The 24,092-nt window shown below is 43.6% G+C and overlaps 1 protein-coding gene across 5 annotated transcripts in view; it reads right to left on the reverse strand.

Annotated features, from left to right (window-relative positions):
• Positions 1-4,497: 4,497 nt before the first annotated feature.
• LRBA (LPS responsive beige-like anchor protein) overlaps positions 4,498-24,092 on the reverse strand; it is a 756,962-nt gene continuing 737,367 nt past the window's right edge. For all 5 annotated transcript variants that reach the window (XM_027513423.1, XM_027513426.1, XM_027513425.1 and 2 more), the window contains 4 exons: positions 17,798-17,899; positions 14,492-14,688; positions 9,871-10,022; positions 4,498-5,636 (listed from right to left, as the gene is read on the reverse strand). In XM_027513423.1, coding sequence (XP_027369224.1) covers positions 5,546-5,636; positions 9,871-10,022; positions 14,492-14,688; positions 17,798-17,899 — 542 coding nt within the window. In that variant the 3' untranslated portion in view covers positions 4,498-5,545. The remainder of the gene's footprint in view (positions 5,637-9,870; positions 10,023-14,491; positions 14,689-17,797; positions 17,900-24,092) is intronic.

A 24,092-nucleotide genomic window follows, 5' to 3' on the forward strand; every position in this document is an offset into this window, starting at 1 on the left:
GATGTGTGCAGCTCTGGTGAGTCCCGGCCAGTGAATTTCAGGAGGCTACTTCATGATAAAATCCACAGCCTTGAATTCAGTGGGGATATGTTGCCATCGTCAGGCAGCTGAGGGGAAGGAAAGGGTATTTGGTATAGAGACCACACAGAAGCCTCCTTCTCTTTGGGCAGAGCTGGCAGCATGGCCTCGGTGCGGTCAGGAGGGTTTCAGCTGGAGTCTGAGTCACCTGCCTCAGAGGCCGGGCACCTGCCCGAGATCAAGGCTGGGGAGCCTCAGTTGATCCAAGTCTGAAGCTGCAGCGCAGCCGGCTGGTTTGGCGAGGAAACTCACTCCTGGACTTGCGACAGGAAAAGAACTCATTGCATGCTTCTGACACCTGATGGCTGAGGTCCCGGGACTCAGAGGAACACTTGTAGGCGGCCTGCGCCCCTGGCCTGCAGGTCAGCCCACCCTGTTCATGCGAGAGAAGGATGTGTGCGCCCTGATTGAGCAGTCTGCATTGCTGGCTCCGAACTGCAGGGCAGGGAGTCACGTGTCGGTGTCATTCATCGGAGCCTCGGGCTTTTATGTCGTGATCCTGTGATTGGGACACCCAGGACTCTACTTTTCATCACGGACTCTACTTTTCAGGTCTATTGAAAAGAAAGAGCCAAAAGATGTTGCCCCCACTCATCTGAGAGGAAATAGAAGACACAGAATGTTTTTGATTTGCTATTTTATGGTCTTTTCCATCTTCCTTGATTCTCCCTTGCAGTGACAAGTTGCAATGCCTACAGGATTAACGTCATTTATGTTACAAAAAAGAGAGGCAGCAAGGCTGATCACTCTCCTCTTTTGTCCCTCTGTGATGGGGCAGAAATAGCCAGGTGGAAGCCCTGGTGTATGGTGGTATGCGAGGTGTGTGCAGATACTGACCTTCATGTGCTCCCCAAGTGTGGCTGGGAACGTGCTCTGGCCTAATGTGATGCCACGTGCTGACATGGGGCTGTGAGGCTGGCCGTTCCTCTGTCACCCAGTGACGGCAGAGAGTGGCAGTGCCTGTCCACCACGCTCAGCGTGGGCCCCTCCCCGCAGTGTACGGACACGGGGCTGTGGAGGAACCTTGGGGCTGCAGTGCAGGAGCAGGCGGGGCTGATGCAGGAAGGAGACCAAACCGGGTCAGAGCTCTCAGTCCTCTCTGGGAAAGACATATCAAAGGTCCCCAGTGAAACTCCTGTCAAAGTCCTGTCCGGGTGGATCTAAAATGTGTGACATTTATTTTAAAAAAAATATTCTTTCATTTATTTGACTGGGCTGGGTCTTAGTTTCAGCATGTGGGATCTAGTTCCCTGACCAGGGATTGAACTGGGCCCCCTGCATTGGAAGCGTGGGATCTTAACCACTGGGGCACCAGGGAAGCCCTTTAAATTCAGTCATATTTGTGGAAAAGGGTGCAAGGTGGACGTGTGGTCTGACTGTGTCTAGATTCCCTGGCCATCTGCCAACTTGACCCCTGCAACCTCTGCCATGTCACTGCCCCTCTGACAGTGGAGGAGGTTGGGGGGTGGACACACAGCCTCGGGTATGGGCAGGCCCCTGGCAGGCTCCGTTCTCCCTGTTGAATAGGAGTGGGCAGCCTGGGTAGGAAACGCCCAGCCTCGGGTCCTGCTTCCCGTGGTTCCCAGGGAGGGGGCCATCCCGCATGCCAACAAGCAGAACTGAAGGATGGGGACGTTTCAAGGCAGAATGTTCCTTTTCAGTGGACTAACTGCATATTGAAAAGCAGAGACATTACTTTGCCAACAAAGGTCCCTCTAGTCAAGGCTATGGTTTTTCCAGTGGTCATGTATGGATGTGAGAGTTGGACTGTGAAGAAAGCTGAGTGCCGAAGAATTTATGCTTTTGAACTGTGGTGTTGGAGAAGACTCTTGAGAGTCCCTTGGACTGCAAGGAGATCCAACCAGTCCATTCTAAAGGAGATCAGTCCTGGGTGTTCTTTGGAGGGAATGATGCTGAAGCTGAAACTCCAGTACTTTGGCCACCTCATGTGAAGAATTGACTCATTGGAAAAGACTCTGATGCTGGGAGGGATTGGGGGCAGGAGGAAAGGGGGACGACAGAGGATGAGATGGCTGGATGGCATCACTGACTCGACGGACGTGAGTCTCAGTGAACTCCGTGAGATGGTGATGGACAGGGAGGCCTGGTGTGCTGCGATTCATGGGGTCGCAAAGAGTCAGACACGACTGAGCGACTGAACTGAGGATGCTGGGTCCACTGTGGGAACAGCCTTCTCCTGGGTGTATTGTTCACCACTTCGTATCGGTGTGCCTGTCAGGCTGGTGGTCCCTCTGCTCCAAGCCTCATGCCTTCTCCTGGAGGTGAGGGCTGTCTCCTAAGTTACAGAGCTTCAGGGACTTAATGGATAATGTCTCATTCAGAATCCACAGCATCGGTGAGAAAAACCACACTCTTCCGAGGCAGGGCAAGTTCACGAGCGCGCTCTCTGCTGCGTGGACTCCCGGCCGCCAAGGGTCATCCAGTTTCAGCCCAAAGCACCTCAGTTTTGACCTGTTTTCATAAGTGGTTTACATTTATTTGAAGTTTTTTTTTATTGGAGTATAGCTGCTTTACAGTATCGTGTTAGTTTCTGCTGTACAGCAGACTGTATCAATTGTATGTTTGCGTATATCCCGTCTTTTGGACTCCTTCCCCATTTAGGTCACCACAGAGTGAGGCCCCTGTGCTGCACAGGGGGTTCTCCTCAGTCTAGTTTATACCTAGTATGGTTTATATGTACACAGTTGATACACACTGATCCCACTCTCCTCATTCATCCCACCCCCTCTTCCTCCCTTGGTCTCCATGTTCCCTCTGTCTGTGTCACTATTTCTGCTTTGTATATGAGATCATCCACCAGGTTTTCAGAGTCCACATGTATGTGTTAATATACGCTATTTGTTTTTCCTCTCCCTGACTTATTTCATCCTGTATAACAGTCTCTAGTCTACCCACATCTCTACAAATGACCAAGTCTTGCTCCTTTTTATGACTAATATTCCATTGTATATACTTTCCACATCTTCTTTATCCATTCTTCTGTTGATGGACCTAGATGTAACTTTTTTAAAGGAGTGAAAATTGGATAAATACGTGAATGTTGGGTAGATCCTGACATATCCTGTACTGAACAGATTCTGTTGCTCAGAAGCCCTGTGTGATGCCAGCTGAGTTCGTTTTATGAGTACGTGTAGTTGACCCTCCACAGCTGAAGTTCTACATCTGTGGTCAGTGGAAGCTGTGCGTGCAGGGAGCAGCTGAGGTGGTGTGTTGATGCCAGCTGTTAAATATTATGTTTCAGTGGATTCCCTGTAGTTGTAAGTTTTAAAACAATAGAGGCAGTGGAGGCACTGACTGACTTCTTAGGCACCGAAAGGAAGCTGCTTCATGAACTTGGCTTCAGGCTTGTTAACATGGACTCAAGTATCAGATGCCTGGTGTGTGACTTAGAGATTCCTGTTCCTTCCACCACTTTGCAAAAGCTCCCAAAGTGAGACATCACGGGTTCATACCGTAGGATATCCGTTGAGCAGTAACTCACGTAAGTCTTTGATTTGGACACGTGCTTCTCCTTTCCCACTTTTCACCATCTGTTGTTTTGTTAAGGGTTTGTAAAACAGCTGTAACTGTGGATGTTAGAACAGTGTATAAAATTCTTTGGTTTTTTTGTTAGATAAAGGTCTAGTGTTCTCATTTAGTTAAGAGGGAGCTCTCTGGCCAGAGGCCCATTTTTTCCTGTTTTCATTCAAGAGAATTTCTCTCCTATTGGTTATTGTTTAAAAACTGAAGGAACCAAAGTTTAATGTTTTCTTTGAGAATAACTGTATTATCATTGTTTCAAAATTCGAAGTGGAATTGCTAGAAGCTGACACCGTTCTAGGTACCTATATAAGCATGTTGTGCTGGGAAAACAGGGTTTGGTTTAAATTCTGGCTTAGTGTTAATACTGAGCTGTCTAGATCTAAGCCAAGTGTATTAGTGTCACTAAATCTTTAATTTTCTCAACTATAAGCACAGTGTTATTTTGATGATTACATGGACTAAAGTACTTGTTCTAGAAAAAAAAGGAGTAAAAATATTTCCAACAATTACAAATACATTTTATTTTTCTGTCAAACCAAGTTGTTCCATTCCTAATTTTTGCTTTTAGAAAAGAGCTGAATGTGTAGAAAAAAAGGTACATGTGTGCTAAGTTGCTTCAGTCGTGTGCAACTCTCTGTGACCCCATGGACTCCAGCACACTAGGCTCATGTGTCCATGGCATTCTTGAGGCAAGAATATTGGCGTGAGCTGCCATGCCCTCCTCCAGGGGATCTTCTCAACCTAGGGGTCAAAGGTAGTCCTTACCTGCATTGGCAGGCGGGTTCTTTACCACTAACTGGGAAGCCCAGACGAAAAGGGAGGTCACCCCTTTTAGGTAAGTTGCAAGAGAAATAGAGATGGAATTTCAGTTTCAACTCAGTTCACAACTTACAAAGAATTTATTTATGCAATACAGACCTTGTCTCATATTTTTCACAGAATTTCACACAGCAATCGACTAGAAAAGTAGAATTCTACAACACCAAAATAACATTTTCGTAGTACAAATTGCTAATCAAAAGGAAGAGGAAGATTGTTTCATAACAAATAGAAGGTAAAACAAGGGTTGCCTCACACAGCACCCAGTAGCCACAGGGCTCAGCCCAGTATGTGGGCACAGTCAACCCTCAGGGTGAGCTTTGGTACTTACTTGCATTTACTTTAAAAGCAGAAGTGCTGAGCCCAAGAACATCTCCATCATTTCGTTCTGATCCGCTACGAGGACAGATGAGGAAAACACTGCGAATATTTCACACTTGCTAGAACAGTAGGTCCTTTAAGATGACCACACAATAATATAAGCCTCCCCAAACCATAATTTCCTAGGTCTAAAACATGCTTGAAAGATAATAATATTGATAGAAATAATTCATTGAGATGTTTCAAATTACATTTACCATAATTTAAACACAACTATTTAAATCCCAGAAATTTCCGTGCTGAAGAAGCACAGTTTGGAAAAATACAGAACCCAAAATACAGCATAAAATTCCCACGTCCCAGGATTATAACCCATTTCCTCCTTGTTAAAATCATACATTCTCAAGATTACAGATAAATGGGAAATGTTTTTTCATATATAACTAGATAAGTGGGTTTACTCACTCCACTGTGTATTTCTGTAATTGGTGAAAATAGACTTCTCATTATGACTAAAAATATAGATTTTTTAAAACTACAGAACCCAGCAGCCAGTTTTCTGCTTTGCTATTCCCCCCCAAAAAGTCAAGCAAAGTCTACAAAAATAGCAATTAACTTTAAAAAATATTTTGCTTCTTAGAGCAAATTTAAGTTACATTCGGATGTGATAGCTGTTTCTACGAGAAAGCTGCTCAGGGCACTTGCTGTGCTGAGGCTGAGGGGCGTGGCTGAGCCCGGGGGCGTGGCTGAGCCCGGGGGGCGTGGCTGAGCCCAGCCGTCACCGTCAGTAGCGGGTTTGGTACTCGTGGTGCCACCGGTTGAAGTCGTTGTAGAACAGAACGATGCTTCCTGAGGCCATGCCAGCAATGACGCACCTGGGAGGACCAAAGAGGAGGGGATTACAAACCCAGCAGTCTCCTCAGGCTCTGCTACTAAAGAGAGGCCTGCCTCCCCAGAGCCACGCGGTAAACACAGCAGGTGGCAGCCAGACCTACAGTTTGTGAGGTTTGTGGTATGTTTTCTGATAAGTGCAGTCTTGGGTGAGCTCAGAGTCCTGCCTCTGTCACTCTGCAAGGGTCCAACCCACAGCTTGCCTTTATATTGAAAAGTACAGCCAGTGTGTGCAGGATGAGTCACAAACCTGAACACACTAGTCACTTCTGAGGCAGGGAGGTTGGGCAAGTGAATTTTGTATATTAGGTATCAGAATGAAAATAATGACAACCTCAAAGCTGGTGAGGAATAATCACAGAGGTATCTGCCATGTACAAAATGAAAGAAGACTAAGAAATCAGTGTTGAGCACAATTTCGGCTGTGCTCTGCGGACCACCACACTGCGTCCATCTTGCTGAGGACCGCTACTCACTGACACGCTCGCTCTACGCAGGAGCTGCGTCTGCTTCCGGCCCGAGCTGGCGGTGCAGGAGAGACGGAGCAGCACAGGCAGTGCAGAGGGGGCAGGCGCCTGCTTATTATCTTAGACCCTTCTCTGTCTCAGGTTTGGTTAGGACAGTCCTTAGAGGTCATCCTTAGTAGTGCCTTGTATCAAAACTACGACTAAAATGTGTCACAACAAAAACCCAACTAAACACAAAAGGCAGCAATGAGGATATGAGGGACGGAGAAGCACTGAGACATGTAGAAAGCAAATAATACAATGGCGAGAGCCCTTCCCTGTCAGTCATTACTTTACGTGTAAGGTGATTAAATTCTCCAGTCAGAAGGCAGAGAGACTGGCAAAATGAATAAAGACGTGATCAAACTCCATGCTGTGTGCCAGAGACGCACGCATCTAAAGACAAACAGGTTGAAGGGATGCAAAAAGATATTCTATGCAAATAATAATGAAAACGGAGCTACAGTGGCTATACTAATATCGGACAAAATAGGTTTTAAGTTATAAGAGACAAAGAAGGATACTATATAGAAATGATAAAAGGTGTCAATTCATCAAAAGTATATAGTAATTGCAAATATATATGAACAAGCAGCACACTCGATGTATGGAACCAACACTGACAGAACTGAAGAGAAAAGCAGTTCTACAATAATAGTTGGAAACTTCAGTAATGGGTAGAACCACCAGAACGAAGGAAGGAAATAAAGTTCAACAGTATCTGAACAATCCTAAAAAGCAACTGGGCCTAAGACATATATAAACATTCACCCAACACAGTATGCACAGTGGACATTCTCCAAGATAAGCCATATGTTAGAGCACAAAACACTTTAAATACAACCATACAAAGTATTTTTCCTAATCACAACAGAATTAAACTAGACATCAATAACAGAAGGAAAACTGGTAAGTTTGACCCAATAGGTCAAAGGAAAAGTCTCTAGGGAAATTAGAAAATACCAAGACAAATGAAAACAAAACAAGCCAAAACTTACAGGATGCAGCAAAACCAGTGCTAAAAGGGAAACTTATAGCTGTAAACACAGATACTAAAAAAAAGAGAAATATCTCAATCAGTAACCTAATTCTACACCTTAAAGAACAAGAGAAAGGTGCCACGTCAGGAATGAAACAGTAAAAATCAGAATGGAAATAGAAGATAGAAAAATCAAAGTCAAATTGGCTCTCTGAAAGGTAAACGAAATCGACAGAATTTTAGATGAAGAAAAAAGAATTACAAAAAATCATGAAGTGGAGACATTACCAATTATATAGAAATAGAAGGATTATCAGAGTACTAGGAACATCTATACGCCAACAAATAGGATAATCTAGATGAAAAGTTCTTAGAAACACACATGATTCCACAATTTAATCATGAAGAGAACAGAACAGACATAGCTAGTACTGAGGCTGAATCAGTGATTGCAACCCTCTTATTACTGAGACCTTCACCAGAGATGTCTACCACACATTTAAAAAAGAATTAACTCCAAACACTTTTAAAAACTAAAGAGAACACTTCCTAAGTCATTCAATAAGGCCGACACACCCTGATATCAAAGTGACAGACACTACAAGAAACGGAATTACAGACTACTATCCCTATGATTACTTATACAAAAATCTTTAACAAATACTAGCAAACCAAATTCAGTAGCGTATTATAAAGATTATACACCGTGAAGAAAGTGGGATTTATTCTTGGAATATAAGGATTGTTTCAATTTTTGTTTGATATACAAAAATCAATTGTAATATATCACATCAATAGAATTAAAAACAAAAAAACCCATGTGAGAAAAGGCATTTGACAAAATCCAACATCCTTTCGTGATTAAAAAAAATAAAAATCAAACTAAGGCCAGATAGAAAGTACCTTAACACAATAAAGGGCATTTATGAAAAATTTCCACTAACATTATACTTGGTGAACACTGAAAGTTTTTCCCCTCTTACTGGGAATAAGACAAGGATACCTGCTTTCACCACTTCTAGTCAATATAGTATGAAAAGCCCCAGCCAAAGCAATTAGGCAAGGAAAAGAAATAAAGCATCTAAATTTCAAGGGTGTCCAAACAGCCAAAACAATCTCGAAAAAGCACAACAGAATTGGACATTTCACACTTTCTGATTTCAAAACTTACTATAAGAATTGAAAGAGACACGTGTACCCCAATGTTAATCGCAGCACCGTTTATAATAGCCAGGACCTGGAAGCAACCTAGATGTCCATTGGCTGACGAATGGATAAGAAAGCTGTGGTACATATACACAATGGAATATTACTCAGCCGTTAAAAAGAATGCATTTGAATCAGTTCTGATGAGGTGGATGAAACTGGAGCCTATTATACAGAGTGAAACAAATCAGAAAGAAAAACACCAATACAGTATACTAATGCATATATATGGAATTTAGAAAGATGGTAATGACTCTATATATGAGACAGCAAAAGAGACACAGATGTAAAGAACAGTCTTTGGGACTCTGTGAGAGAAGGCGAGGGTGGGATGATTTGAGAGGGCAGCATTGAAACATGTATATTACCATATGTGAAACAGATCGCCAGTCCAGGTTCGATGCATGAGGCAGGGTGCTCAGGGCTGGTGCACTGGGATGACCCAGAGGGATGGGATGGGGAGGGAGGTGGGAGTGGGGTTCAGGATGGGGAACACATGTACACCTGTGGCTGATTCATGTCGATGTTCGGCAAAAACCACTACAATATTGTAATTAGCCTCCAATAAAAATAAATTAAAAAAAAACCCTTACTATAAATTATAGGTGTAGTAATGAAAACAGTGTGGTATTGGCTTAGAGACAGACATGCAGACCAACAGCACAGAGACGAGGTACAAACTCTCACATACAGGGACAGTCATCTCCACAGACAGTGCTGGGAAAACTGGCACTCACATGCAGAAGCAGGAAGTCCCACCTTCATATATACACCAACACAAAGTAAAAATGCATCAAAAAGGAGATACGAGTTAGAACTACAAAACGCTTAGAAAATTCGGAGGAAAAACTTCAAGACATTGACTTTTGCAGTGATCTTGGATATAACACTGAAAGCACAGGCAATAACAGGAAAAATAAATTAGACTTCATTAAAATTAAAGGATTTTGCATATCAAAGGACACTGAGATGAAATGATGAAAAAGTTTTAGAAAATGATGATGGTGATAGTTGTACAACAATGTGAGTATCCTTGATGTCACTGAATTATGCAGCACCAAAAATAGTTTAAGTAGTAAGTTTTATGTATACTTTATCACAAGAAAGATGTTAAAAACTAAAATGAGAGACTATATTAAGAAGAAATAAGATGTCAGATAAAGACAATCTCCCCTAAAATGAAGGTTTTAGGAAATAAGCCAGATTTCTCAAAGGAATCATTATGGAACAGGTGGCATGTCACAAGAAATTTCGTTTAAGAAAAAAGGTACTTTAAGAGTATAGAAACTTTACAGCAATATAATTGGAGCCTTTGTTACTTAAATCCTGTCTAACCCTAGAGAACATAGCCTCTTTCCACAATTGGCAATGTCATCAAAGAAAAACATGCTTTTTAAAAAGTCTCTTGGAAATTCCAATATTCACTGGCTTCTTCAGTTGCATTGGTGACCTGCACAGCCCAGCCCATCTACACAAATCCCTGGACAGATTTTACCGCCACCAGTATAGCCCCCACTCCAGTGTTACCTCTGGTCGTAAGACAGGGCCATGGCGCGGATCCCGGCATCGCAACCTGGATAGGCGAACAGCTGCTTGAGGTCAGACACCTGCCAGACCATGAGCACCCCGCTGTCTCCTCCGGTGAGCAGGTACTGCCCATCCCGGCTCAGCTGGATGGCCTGGTGAGACACAGCAGCGTTCAGCAGGGTCGGGGCTCCAGGAAAGCCTGCCCGCCCCAGCCTGCACCTCTGAGTAATTCGACATGAAGCCAGCTACTATGGCGTAGGGAGAAGGGAGAGAGTGTGTGTGTGCCTGAGTAGTTTTCAGGAAATCATGAGTCACAGAACACTTTTGCTGTTTTTCAAAAATCATACGGGCAAAGGCAGGCAATGCTTTTTCTTTTTTTAATTTGTGCTTTTTAAGGATGAGGTGCCAAACTCTTCCAACTCTACAGATACTAATTAAATGGTGTGTGTTGTGAACGGAGACCGGGGCTCTGAAATGAGGAGCTTCCTGGCACCTCTGCATTCACTGTGGACACGCCAAGCTACCAAGGCTGGGCAGATGGTGCTAGCTGACATCATGTCCCTCGTCATAAGAACACTGCCGTCCTGGGGGCCCGGCCCCACGGGAGACCACCTACAGCTCAAGCACCCTTGCTAGGCCTGCTGGATTTGTACAGCAGTTGGGACGCCAACTTGGTGAGGAAATACAACTCCCAGGGTAAAGCCAGTTGAAGCATCTTCTTGCTTCAGGACTGACTGCTCTCTGCCGGTGCTAAACTTGAAGGGCAGATGTGTAATTTGCTCTGTAATCCTGTCAAACCCACCGAAGGCAGGTCACTGCCTATTTTTCTATGACTTTTTACATTTTTCTTCCTGGTTGGAAAAAAATCAAATATTTCATGACATATGAAAATAATATGAATTCTAAATCTCAGTGTCCATAAGTAAGGGCTGTTAGGACAAAGCCATACCCATTCATTTCTGGCTACTTTTTTTTAACGGAGGAAGTGTGCCTGCTCCTGACAGAAAGGGTTACTCCCTATTCCAAGAGCAGATCCCGCTGCCCCTTCCTCTCCTCTGGCTCCCTGCTCTGCAAACCTTCTTCTCCCGGCTCATTAAGACACACACTTCCTTTCTTTAGCTGGAGGGCATTGGGAGTTCTAAAAGTTACTGCAAATACCTATAATCTTATGTCCACCTGGACACAGTGACCATGGGAATCCAGATGGCAAGCCAGAAAGAAAATATCTACCTTCTGAAAAATATATTTACACTGTTCTGCACTCAGAGTTTTAGGATAGTTGCCTTAAGTCTTCAAGCTACCCTTTTACAACAAAAAACATTTTTTTAATTACAGAAAAGGACTGTTTCATAGCCAAATTCATTAAAGTAAATGCAAACTTTTAGAGGTCTCTTAAAGACAGCTTATTTTCAAGAACATAAAAATATAGCTAAGAAATCAGAACCCATGGGCAGAAGATAGTTACATGTAAGAAGTATTTTCTAAATTTTAACCAATACAAATAATAAGATTTTTCAATGTAAATAAAACCCAATATCATTCCCCCCATTCATTTCACAAACAGCACTCTCCAGGGAGTTATCTTGGAAATGAAGACTACTACAAATAATTATTTGCTACACTTATAAAATTCAGTGGATGAAAACCCATTGACCTTGTGGCTGTGGTTCACTTGAGTTTTATACTTGAGGCTTTTTACTGGATAAATGCTATATTAAAACATAAATTAAAACCATTAATCTTTAATTCTTTGTCCTAGAGTAAAAACTCCTTAATCCTAGTTCTGTGTTGAAATAAATAAAACCCGGACTTTCAGGACTATACTTTTATCCACATCTAAAACATTCTAATAAACCAGATGCCTGCCAAAGGTAAAAAATACTTTGTCGGCCTTTCTCATGAGGGACTTGTCAAGTTTCCCTGGTGATGAGAGCCAGGGGAGCGTTTCCTGAGCAGCACCCCATCTCCCCCCAGCCCCAGTGGAGTTCTTAATCTCATGAGACTCCTGAGTGTCCAGGCTGGGCTGAGACTCGAGATGTTAGGAGGCCCTGGAAACACGTGAACATCAGTCTCTGGACTCCTGAGAGCGTGGACAACACTGGCTGCCCTGGTTTCCAGGAGGGACCAGTGGGCCCCAGCCGTCTGCTGGCAACAGTCACATATGAAGACACAGCTTCCTCAGGAAGAGAAAATAAATGAGTTCCTATGGTGAAATGGTGGTGGGCCTTTGTTTAGGAGAATGTAACTGCTGCTCCGTACGGGCTGCTCACTTAAATTTAAGCTCTTCATTAAGACATCTAAACACTGCCTGGATGCTGTGTCCAGATATGTTAACCAAACGCCACAGCGCAATCTGGCATCTAAATAAAAACAGGTGGGAGGCCTTGATGAAGGCCGAGGTTCCGCAGGCCGCCTGCCTACAGGGCTCTTGCTATTTCAAAGAAACTTCATTTCTGGTCTGAGCTAATGGCTAATTTGTTTCCACGGTCTCCTCCCCTCAGACAGGCTCCGACTGAGGACGGAGGTGGAGCATTTTGCTCTGTGGTGTCTCTTGCTCCCAGCCTGCGGTGGCCTTCCATCCTTCCCAAGGCAGTCAGCTACGCAAGGGTGGGTCTCTGGAGCTGGGCATGGGCAGTGCTCATTTTAGGCAAGCGCACTTTAATCACACACTTGCCACTTACAAGTTAGTATGATAAAGTACAGGCGTGCTGGGGAAAAGGCGATAGATTGTTTAAGCCTAAAATCCAGTGGGAAATATTACAGAGGAAAAAACACAGCAGCCACAGGGCAGAGAGGAAAAGCGTGTGTGCGAGAACAGTGTGCAGAAAGCCTCCAACTGCTGCCTGGAGGAACTTCCCGGAACCTCTGGTACTGACTGAAAGGCCACAGAAATTGTTTTAGCCAGCTAGGGATTTCAAATTACTTTACAGATTTATTAGCGTAGCTGACAATATAATCGCAACTCAAACTGACAGATTATCAACATTATTATCGTAAAGAAAAGAGGAAAGGAAAACCCTCTGATGTGTACTTGGTTTAAATGAAGGGAGGGAAAAATAAAAAGCAGAGTGTGAGCGTCTGCGTGTGCAGGGCAGGCAAAATGCACTGGAGAAAATTCCCAGAGAGAAGAGGAGAGCAAAGAGGAAAGCCATTTACTAAATTAGCAAGCCATCCTGGAGAATTCCCTGGTGCTCCAGTGGTTAAGACCCCACTCTTTCATTGCTGAGGGCACAGGTTCGATCCCTGGTTGGGGAACTAAGATCCCACAAGTTGCCTAGTGCAGCCAAAAACAAACAAGTCAATCTGTGAAAAAAAGAAAAACAAATCATCCTAGGATATAGAAGCAGCAAGTACCTTCGGTCTGATCAGTGCCATCTATATTTAGGGTTTCTATTTCTCAATGGGCTTCCCTGGTGGCTTAGATGGTAAAGAATCTGTCTGCAATGCGGGAGGCCAGAGTTTGATCCCTGGGTCAGGAAGATCCCCTGGAGAAGGAAACCCACTCTAGTATTCTTGCCTGGAGAATTCCATGGACAGAGGAGCCTGGCGGGCTATAGTCTAAGGAGCTGCAAAGAGTCGGACACGACTGAGCGACTAACACTCTTTCTTACTCCTTAGTACTTCCTGACCCCAATATTTATAGGAGAAAAGAGATCAGACTAGATGTGGGAAAAGTGGGAGAATGCATGTCACCTAAGTCGCCCCAGGTCAGGAGTAGCCATGAGTACAGTGGCCAGAACTAACTTATACCACACTCAGAGGGCTGAGGCCTCTGCGGCCTTCTGCCCACCCCCAACACGTCCTGCCCCTTCCCTGTGGGCAGGCCACACACCCCCCAACCTTATGTCAGGAAATACAGGGGATATGGTAAAATGAAGCTTAACCTGCACCAAGAAGTCTGGAGGTGTGAAAAGAAGGACCTTGAAAACAGCCTCTCCAAGAGCAGTCCTTACTTTTCTCTTCACCCTCTAACACCCCTATCCTGAAAATGAAGGAAGACCCGGGAGGGTCCACAGGGCCGTCTCTTGTACACCAAAAGTGAAAGATCGTTCGTTGGATTCACATGATAATCTGAGGCACAACTTCCTTAACTTGGTGTGTTTGGGTCTTGTTATCCACACAGCAGTCCAGTCTGCAATTAGATGCTAATCCTAAAGCGTGGTAATCCCTACCATTCCCACCATCAGCCTGTTCAAGGGTAGAGAGAGCCAGTTTTAGGGTACCCTACAGGCACTATTTTAGCTTTGATACTCAGGAAACAGCACTGTGCAGTTAACATTCTTAGGTTAAAAAACAAAACCAAAAAAAAAAAAAAATGAGCAGCGCCACTGACAGCCACCCAGGATGGCTTCAGATCTAAGAACAGCCCTCTGCTGAAGGCTCCTCCCGGCTTCACTTCCCAACCTGGACTGCAGGCTGGGCATGCAGTTGGCACGGCGGGACAAGCTGGGCTCTGGGAAGCAGACACCCCCGTCCGAGTGCTATCGGGTGATTCTCTCTCGGGTGAAAAGGAGGCCCTTGGTGTGGGAACCCAGAGGCTTCCTTGGTGACCTTTCCACCTCCTCACCACCTCTACGCTGAGGTGAAAGCAGACGCTGAGAAGTCGGTACGGTACGCTTACCCTTATGTTATCGTCGGTCTCCATGGTGGCCTGGAGCTTTCCGTTCACACTGAATGTGCAGAAGGAGCCATTCTCATAGAAAATGACACAATGGCCCTCTCTCGACGCCTGAATGAGTTTTGGTTTCAGGCAGTTTTCTGGACCCTCCAAAGTCCTTAACAAGTCTCCATTCATGGAATGTATGAGACATGGTCCCTCTGAGAAAATAGAAACAAAAGGCAAAATGAAGCTTTTTCATAAGAACAGACAAAAGTGATCTGAGTCTCAAGCACAGATCAAACAGGATGTCAGTACCATATCACAGTTGCAGAAAGACTGAAAAAGATATCAGTTATTTTGTGAAATCAGCATGTCAGCCAGATCTCACCTTCCACTTGGAAGAAAACAGTCATACATGCTCAATTTCACATCTCAAGAAACAGGAAATTACTTGTGAAATTCATTATGCCCAGAGATGATAAAAAAAACTGGAGGAATTCAGAAAGGAACAGGACAAATTTCAAATCCTAGAAGAGCTTCCAGGAAGGCTGGGCCTCAGTTGAACATGGGCTGCCATGAAGCAAGAGATGGCCGTCTGCGACCCTCCCTGCACCTCACAGGGGCCTGGGTGGGGCGGGGGTTGAAAGCTCGGGAAGGAGGTGAAGAAACTGCCGAGCAGCCCACATGTAGCTGCGCTCTTCCATCTTTACCGAGCACCTGCTGCAGGCAGAGCAGAGGAGGAGCAGGTAACCAAACTGCCCGGGTGATGAGCAGGTCCTAAGAAATGTCTCGTTGGATAAAGGAGGTAACCAGACCACAGGGCCCACTTTTCCCTAAATTACTCCCAGCCTACATGGACTCCCGTCCCTCGTGACTACTAAAGCACGCCTCTCAGCCTTCTCCTGACCACTCAGGCGTTGCTAAGTTTTCAGCATCCTCACCACAAACGCACAAGGCAGCGTTTGCCTGCACAGGTCCGGCGAGCACGGGTTTCAGTCGTCACTCTAAATGACCCCAGCCTCGGTGCAGACTTCAGTTACCACGGGAACTGCATAAGGTACACGCTCCATAACCAGCTCTTCAGCCCACAAACCACTGTAAATAACAGGCCCGCTTCTCTCAAAGTCTGTTAGTGAACAGTCCCTGCTTGTCCGCTCAGCTTGGCCACAGACAGAAGGCCCTGCAGTTCTGTTGCCTCCTTGTCTCCAGGGACAGGACTATCTGGCATTTTACAAAAACGGATGATCAAAAGGGGACAGTGGCCAACAAAGATGACTCTGCCTCTGCCATAAGGAAAGGGGAAGTGACAATGCTGGAAGTGAAATCTGAAGCAAACCTACGTGGATTTAGAGAAGACAGAGCTGGCCGTGGGGCGTTGGTATCACTTAGAGGCTGTGGATACACAGCCCCAGGGAGTGAGTGAAGGTGGCCTCACTGACGTAAGTTAGGAAAGTGGCTTATTAAACACGAGGATACCCTGGGAGTGGGGCCAGCAAGAACCTTCACATTAAAGGAAACCGAGGAGATGTTTCATGACACTGAAGGCAGAGAAGGTAACATGTTGGAAGCTGGTCCAAACTGAGGAAGGGGTCTGACAGCTGGTCAAGGCATCCAGAAGATGCTCACCCCTTATCTTACATCACATGGGGAGGACTGGGCAAGCACTGTCACAGTACTCGTATTTTTCACAAAGAAATAAAACACTTTCACTCTCAGTCTTTCTGTTTTAAATTACAGTGTACTAAGTAAATGTGAAGAGTTGACTCATTGGAAAAGACTCTGATGCTGGGAGGGATTGAGGGCAGGAGGAGAAGGGGACGACAGAGGATGAGATGGCTGGATGGCATCACCGACTCGATGGACGTGAGTTTGAGTGACCTCCGGGAGTTGGTGATGGATAGGAAGGCCCAGCATGCTGAGATTCATGGGGTCGCAAAGAGTCGGACACGACTGAGAGACTGAACTGAATTGGACTGAAGTAAATGTTTTACTTGATTTTTATGTCCTTAGATATGTGTATATATGTATGTAATATGCACTCAGTTGTGTCCAACTCTTTGCAACCCCGTGGACTGTAGCTCACCAGGCTCCTCTGTCCATGGGATTCTCCAGGCAAGAATACTGGAGCGAGTTGCCATTCTCATCTACAGGGAAATGTTCCTGACCTGGGGATCAAACGTTATGTCTCCTGCGTTGCAGGCAGATTCTTTACCACTGAGTCACCGGGGAAGCCCGTGTATGTATATGTGTATGTATGAAACTGAACAAGAGGATTTTAAATGTTTTGATAAAAAATTTAAAAGCATGGAACAACCATAAAATTTCCAACTGATTATTAATCATAATATTTCCCATTTAAATGACTGATTTTTAATATCTTTGCATGAAATCATGAAAGATGTCCAGTTTGGATCGCATACAGCCCAAGAACTCATGTTAGCTCAGGATAAATAAAATACTGGGTATAAAAAGCAGTTATAGAATTCTTGTTATCATTATTATGGTTTCATTGTTTTGACCAACTAAGTTTTAAATACCAGTATTGAACTAATACGTCTTGTTAGCTAGACAAAGTATTACAGTTCAAGGCACAGGTAAAGTGACTCAAAAACTCTATGCCTCCCCATCAGATCAGCCTAAAAGAGATGTGATTGCATTTTGTATGTTCAGACCTAAGTTCAGGGCAGCGGGACAGAGAGATGAACAGACTATTACAACTGAATGAAAGTGAACTGGAAACTGCTCTGCTCCTGGTCAGACGCTGATCGGTGTGTGTGCTCTTGGGGAGCGTGCTTAACACCTTTGGCTGGAACACAGGAGATACTCTGAGGGAGACCCTCGGGCAAACCAGCTGAAGTATTTTTCCACTCCATTCTCAATGCCATCTCCTTCAGAGATTTGGAAGGAGAGACAGACTGGGTCAGCAAGTTCCGTTCAGGTGTGGGATGGAACCCAGCCCAGTCAGAATCGAGAAGAATAAACAAACACACAAAGATGCTCTTGTTCTCGCCTCACTCTTCAGAGCAATGCTATGAAACAGGACTTTCTGCAGTGATGGAAAAGTTCCCTTTCTGGGCTGTCCAATACCACAGTCCCTAGTCATAGGTGAACACTGAGCCCCGCAATGTGGTTAGTGCCACCAGGGAACTGAACTGCAAATTTTATTTCATTTCAGTTAATGTGAACAGTCATGGGTCTGCCATGTGACTAACAGCCCCTGTGACAGACAGCACAGCTTCAGAAAAAAAGGCACCAAGTTCATCTTTGGTAACCTGTTACTAGAAGACACCAAAAAACGCACTCATTTCGAAGGTCCTGCAGGCTTACCTTTGGAGCCACTTAGCACGAGGCCGAGCTCCGCGCAGACAGCAGCACAAGTGATCTCGTAGTCGTGGCCTGTCAGAATGGCCCGCGGAGTGGCAGTCTCACCTTTTGGGGGAAAAAAGATAAAAAGAACACATTAATTCAAGTTCAGGTGGGGGGTGACCTCCCTCTACTCAGATTAAATCACCAATAATTTGCTCCTAATACCCATGATGCCTAATCTTTAATTTACAGCTTTGGAAAGAAACGTGTGTCAGCTGCTCAGTCGTGTCCAACCCGTTTGCGACCCCATGGACTGTACCCCATCAGGTTCCTCTGTCCTGAGGATTCTCCAGGCAAGAATGCTGGAGTGGGTTGCCATGCCCTCCTCCAGGGAATCTTCCTGATCTAAGGATTTAATCCAGGTCTCCTGCATTTGCAGACACGTTCTACTGTCTGAGCCACCAGGGACTTTGACCCCAAATCCTATTTTTAGGTGATGATCTGGACTCCATGCTAGAGTTTGAGGAGCATAGGTTGCTAAATTTCTGAGCTTTACAGGATGATCAAGCAATGATAGTTTAAAACGAAAAAAAAAAAAAAAAAAAAACGACAAAAATCTGCATTATAACTGCCTCGGATACTTTTGCAAATATAAATATGAGCCCTCTGATGAGATGGTCTGTGGATGAACAATAATAAAGTACGGAATGTGGTGGCTTCCTCTCCCCGCCCCTCAGCTGGCCCTACTCCTCCTGGGCGACTCAGACCCTTGTCTTGGTGAGGATGGTCTGAACTGCATTCACTGTGTCTCAAAGCAGCTCAGTTCAGTTTAGTCGCTCAGTCGTGTCCAACTCTTTGCAACCCCATGACTGCAGCACGCCAGGCTTCCCTGTCCTTCATCATCTCAAACTCATGTCCATTGAGTCGGTGATGCCATCCAACCATCTCATCCTCTGTTGTCCCCTTCTCCTCCTGCCTTCTATCTTTCCCAGCATCAGGGTCTTTTCCAGTGAGTCAGTTCTTCCCATCAGGTGGAGTTTCAGCTTCAGCATCAGTCCTTCCAATGAATATTCAGGATTGATTTCCTTTAGGATTGACTGGTTTGATTTCCTTGTAGTCCAAGGGACTCTCAAGAGTCTTCTCCAACACCACAATTCAAAAGCATTAATTCTTTGGTGCTCAGCTTTCTTTATAGTCCAACTCTCACATCCATACATGACTACTAGAAAAACCACACCTTTGACCAGATGGACCTTTGTCAGCAAGTAATGTCTCTGCTTTTTAATATGCTGTCTAGGTTGGTCATGGCTTTTCTTCCAAGGAGCAAACATCTTTTAATTTCATGGCTGCAGTCACCATCTGCAATGATTTTGGAGCCCAAGAAAATAAAGTCTGTCACTATTTCCATTGTTTCCCCATCTATTTGCCATGAGGTGATGGGACCAGATGCCATAATCTTAGTTTTCTGAATGTTGAGTTTTAAGCCAACTTTTCCATCCTCCTCTTTCATTCATCTTCATCAAGAGGCTCTTCAGTTCCTCTTCTGCCATAAGGGTGGTGTCATCTGTGTGTCTGAGGTTATTGATTTTTCTCCCATCAATCTTGATTCCAGCTTGTCCTTCATCTAGCCTGGCACTTCCCATGATGTACTCTGCATGTAAGTTAAATAAGCAGGGTGACAATATATAGCCTTGACGTACCCCTTTTCCTATTTGGAACCAGTCTGTTGTTCCATGTCCAGTTCTAACTGTTGCTTCCTGACCTGCATACAGATTTCTCAAGAGGCAGGTCAGGTGGTCTGGTATTCCCATGTCTTTCAGAATTTTCCAGTTTGTTATGATCCACACAGTCAAAGGCTTTGGCATAGTCATAAAGCAGAAGTAGGTTTTTTTCTGGAACTCTCTTGCTTTTTCAATGATCCAATAGATGTGGGTAATTTGATCTCTCTGGTTCCTCTGCCTTTTCTAAATCCAGCTTAAACATCTGCAAGTTCCTGGTTCATGTACTGTTGAAGTCTAGCTTGGAGAATTTTGAGCATTTGCTAGTGTGTGAGATGAGTGCAGCTGTGCGGTAGTTTGAGTATTCTTTGGCATTGCCTTTCTTTGGGACTAGAATGAAAACTGACCTTTTCTAGTCCTGTGGCCACTGCTAAGTTTTCCAAATTTGCTGGCATATTGAGTGCAGCACTTTCCCAGCATCATCTTTTAGGATTTGAAATAGCTCAACTGGAATTCCATCACCTCCACTAGCTTTGTTCGTAGTGATGCTTCCTAAGCCCCACTTGACTTTGCACTCCAGGATGTCTGGCTCTAGGTGAGTGATCACACCACTGTGTTATGACCAAATGCTGCTGGTCAAAAAATTAACTAGTGCTTTTTATGATGGTCAACATGTTCTCTGAAATGTCATGCAAATTTATGTACATGCCTGTGTTTTGGGGGATGGGAGGAAGGAAAAGAGGTTTTCTTGACACCACACTGACCCAAACCAGGAGAGTACCTCTCCTTTAAGACAGTCTGGTCTCTGTGCTCTGGGCCGCTCTGCCCCAGGAGCCTGCACTTACTTCACGTCTGTCTGGTTGTCTCGCATAATTAACGCAGTGCGTTTACTGACTGCATGATGCAAGGTTAGGTCCCCACCGTGTCCTTCCTGGCTTTGGTGACTCTGGGTGCTTCTGAGTGAAAAGGCAGCATGTCAAACTCTGCACCACACTGGCTGCGCTCCATGCAGATGCAGGAACTGGCTGGCATGCCGGGTGACTGACCAAGGAGCCCTCAAATGACACACCAAAAGGTCAGGGGTAAGTGCAACAAGGGCCTGGTTTCTTTGACTCAGTTTTAAAACTTCTGGGGGGAGAGAATGTGCTTCCCAGGTGGTGCTACTGGGAAAGAGCCTGTCTCCCAATGTACGACGTATAAGAGACGTGGGTTCGATCCCTGGGTTGGGAATATCCCCTGGAGAAGGGCATGGCAACCCACTCCAGTATTCTTGCCAGGAGAATCCCATGGACAGAGCGGCCTGGCGGGCTACGGTCTATAGGGTTGTAAAGAGTTGGACACAACCGAAGTGACTTAGCATGCAGCATGCATGCATGGGAAGAGAAACCCACCGTAATACAAAGTTAACTTCAGATTTTCCAAACCAGAAAGCATTTGTTACACAAGCAGCTACTTTTTTCCCTTTAAAAGTATATTAATTTGTTAGGAAGAGAAGCAAATAATGCAAACCTGTCTGAACTACTTAACCTTATGCTAGAGGTAAGTCTTGCCACTAAAAATAGAAATAATTTTTAAAAGTTACCAATACTTTAACCCTGATTCATGGTTTCCTCCCCTTTCTCAAGACACTCTATATTCCACAAAAATACCATATGATGTTATATTTTTGAAATTAGTGTCTAAGTATATCTATTGGCAACTTTCTCAAAATCAAGAATTAAAATCATTAAGATGTAAGGAATATATTTTCATTGTAATTGTTCCTTTTTGTTTTCATAAGGTACCAATTTCTGGGATGCTGTCACTTAAGCATGCCAATGCTAACTTTTTTGTTTGTTTGTTTTCTAGATCTAAGAGTATTTTCTGAGAGACATGGAGAGGAAATGAGGAGATTGCTATCAATTAGATTTCTTTCTTTAACGTAAAAGAGTTGAACTACTGAGAATTTCCTAAGACTGTAAAGTTAGAGTTTAGGAAGCCTCATGATTTACCCCATAAAGTGAATTAAGATATAAGAATTTTTTTTGTAAACTCATAAGTAAGATTTTTGTAACTATGCTTTACTGACAAATACTAGTTTCTAATAATCCACACCGTACCAATCATTTTTCCCTCCACACATCAGAACACACAGGCACATACTGTGTCATTTCAAAACCGAAAGAGGTTTTTCTTTTCCTTGGGCTTGATCTCTAAATAAGGCCTGTTCAGTGCTAGGACTCTGGCTTCAAAGTTTGGCAAAATGTTTCCTAACCCAGGAAGCAGATTAGACAGCTCAGGAAATACAGGGGGGAGAAAGAGGAAAAGGAGAGAAAAGGAAAAGAAAAACAACAAATTGAAAGCATAAGGGCAGATGATCACTGGGTCCTACTTAGGTGACTGGTTTCACTTGATTTTTTCCAGTAAAAAAAAAATAAAAAAGCCCCTGCTACTGAACTTTCCCCCACTTCAGGAAACGCACATTAACAACCTCTAAAAGTCCACGTACAACAATACAAGAAGAGAGATCATTTCCTCTAAGAAAAGCTATTTCCAGTCTTGTTTAAAGACTAAACTTCGTATTACCCTTTAGTGTATGGGGTGAAGACAGGATACTCTTTACTTTTTCTCATTAAAAAATATGCTCAAAATAAATACTGGGATTTTTGTAAGTTTCTACAAACCGAATGTTTTACATATTACAATTTCACTGTAGCAAACAGAATCATACGATGTGAGATTTAAGTCCAACAGGTCCAAAGTGGTAAGTTCCACAGGTATTTTGGGGACCCCTTGGAATGAAATTATGAAGGCTAGACGTGATGACAGGGGAAGGGAAACGCAGGCTTCATACTGGCTCACAGAATCTACTTATTTCTCTGTGGTTACATTATCCTGCAGTATAGCAATAACATTCACATATCGATACCAATACATATACATGTCTATGTCTGTGTGTTTGGAAAGCCTAGAAAGGAAATCTGGGAACCATGTAAGACTCTCACTGCAGCGCTCAGCTGAATTTGCCCCTCCCACTACCTATCAACATACAGAGTTAATACCTAGCAGGGAAAATCAGCTCAAATAAGATAACACTGGCCACATATGACCTTTTCAAAGACTCCAAAGCTATGGCCATCTCTCATCGGAGTTTCTAAACTGAATATAGAGCAGGGGGAAAATGTCTTCTGAAAAACATCGGGTTAATTCTTTGATAAAAATTTGCAGTAGTTAGTGGATACAAAAAGTCTTCACTTTTGCTTTCTGAGATAGTGGGATCTACCAAAAGCTATAGATCATAAAGCAGAACAGATTCCCTTAAGAACCTTTTAAAGTCTTACTGCTTGAAAAATCGTCATGGCTTTCAATAAAGCTGAAGAGAAAAATTTATCTTGCTGCTAGTTTAAGGGGCTGCACTTCAAACTCTTCTTAAAGAAAAATAAAAAGAGAAAGAAGATAGACTTCTTGAACTGCTTTGAAAAGCTTGACCAATTACTTCAAAGGAAAGGGTGTCTTTGTCCGGAGAGCAGGTTTATGACTACTGATGCAAAGCCTAACCAAAGGCTGAAAAGGACACTCAGTGCATCTTTATGGATGGCCTTAAAGGAAGATGAGCAAGTCAAAGGAGATTAAAGGCTCCAAATCCTGCCACAAACACCAGGACACATCAGTTTTTACAGATGTGCTTTTCTCAGTACATAACAGGGAATATCAGTTACTAACTTACAGACGCCATTATAACAATCCAAGTTTCATTTAAGCAGCACAAGATCTCCATAATACCCATTAAGCATTTATATTCGACCTGTGTTTTAAAATATTAGGTGAAATGTTTTACACCATTAGGCAGAATAACAAATGCTGCTATTAAATGTGTTTCTTTGGTGCTCTCATAACACTAAGTGTATTTCTTCATCAAATGGACTCTGAACCACTTAAAGTTATACCTGAAAGAAGAGATGGAGGAAACAGTAATTTCTCTGGTATCCTGTTCATAAATATCCAATGAGAAAAATATTTCAAAAGATCTGTATCCATTAAGGCAAAGAGAATTAATAAGCCAGGTAAAAATAGCCTTGACATCTATTTCTGGCAAACTTTGACTTGCATTTTTAAAAATGAATAAAGTTCTTGGTATTTTGGCCATCATCTCCTCAGTCTTAATGAAAATTAAATTACTTTCAAAAGGCACTGCAAAGTTCTCATTAGCAGTTGAAGTACGTTGTTACTAGCAGAGAGAATCCACTTCATTCATTTACCATTTTCGTACCGTCTATCATGAAATGAAGAGCAGGTCAACATTTCCTTAGTTTTAGTTTTACAGAAGTAAAATTAGCTCTTTCAATTAAAACTTAAGTTTAACTACTCCTGGGACAGAGGTTAACATTCCCCATTTGTTTATTCATTCATTCCTTTAACTCCTTCACTTTAATATAACATTTACTGAGTATGTATTATGTGCAATGCACTCTGGAAACAAAGGCAAGAAAATATGACCCTGTATATGTAAATGATTTGATTTTAAATGGTCACTGAATAAGGTTTTGTTGACCTTACTATAAGCCTGCTAATTACAAATATCTATTATTGGAAAGATCAAAAAGCTGCATTGAAGTCCA

This window comes from Bos indicus x Bos taurus, chromosome 17, assembly GCF_003369695.1.
Source record: "Bos indicus x Bos taurus breed Angus x Brahman F1 hybrid chromosome 17, Bos_hybrid_MaternalHap_v2.0, whole genome shotgun sequence".
Classification (NCBI taxonomy): Eukaryota; Metazoa; Chordata; class Mammalia; order Artiodactyla; family Bovidae; genus Bos; species Bos indicus x Bos taurus.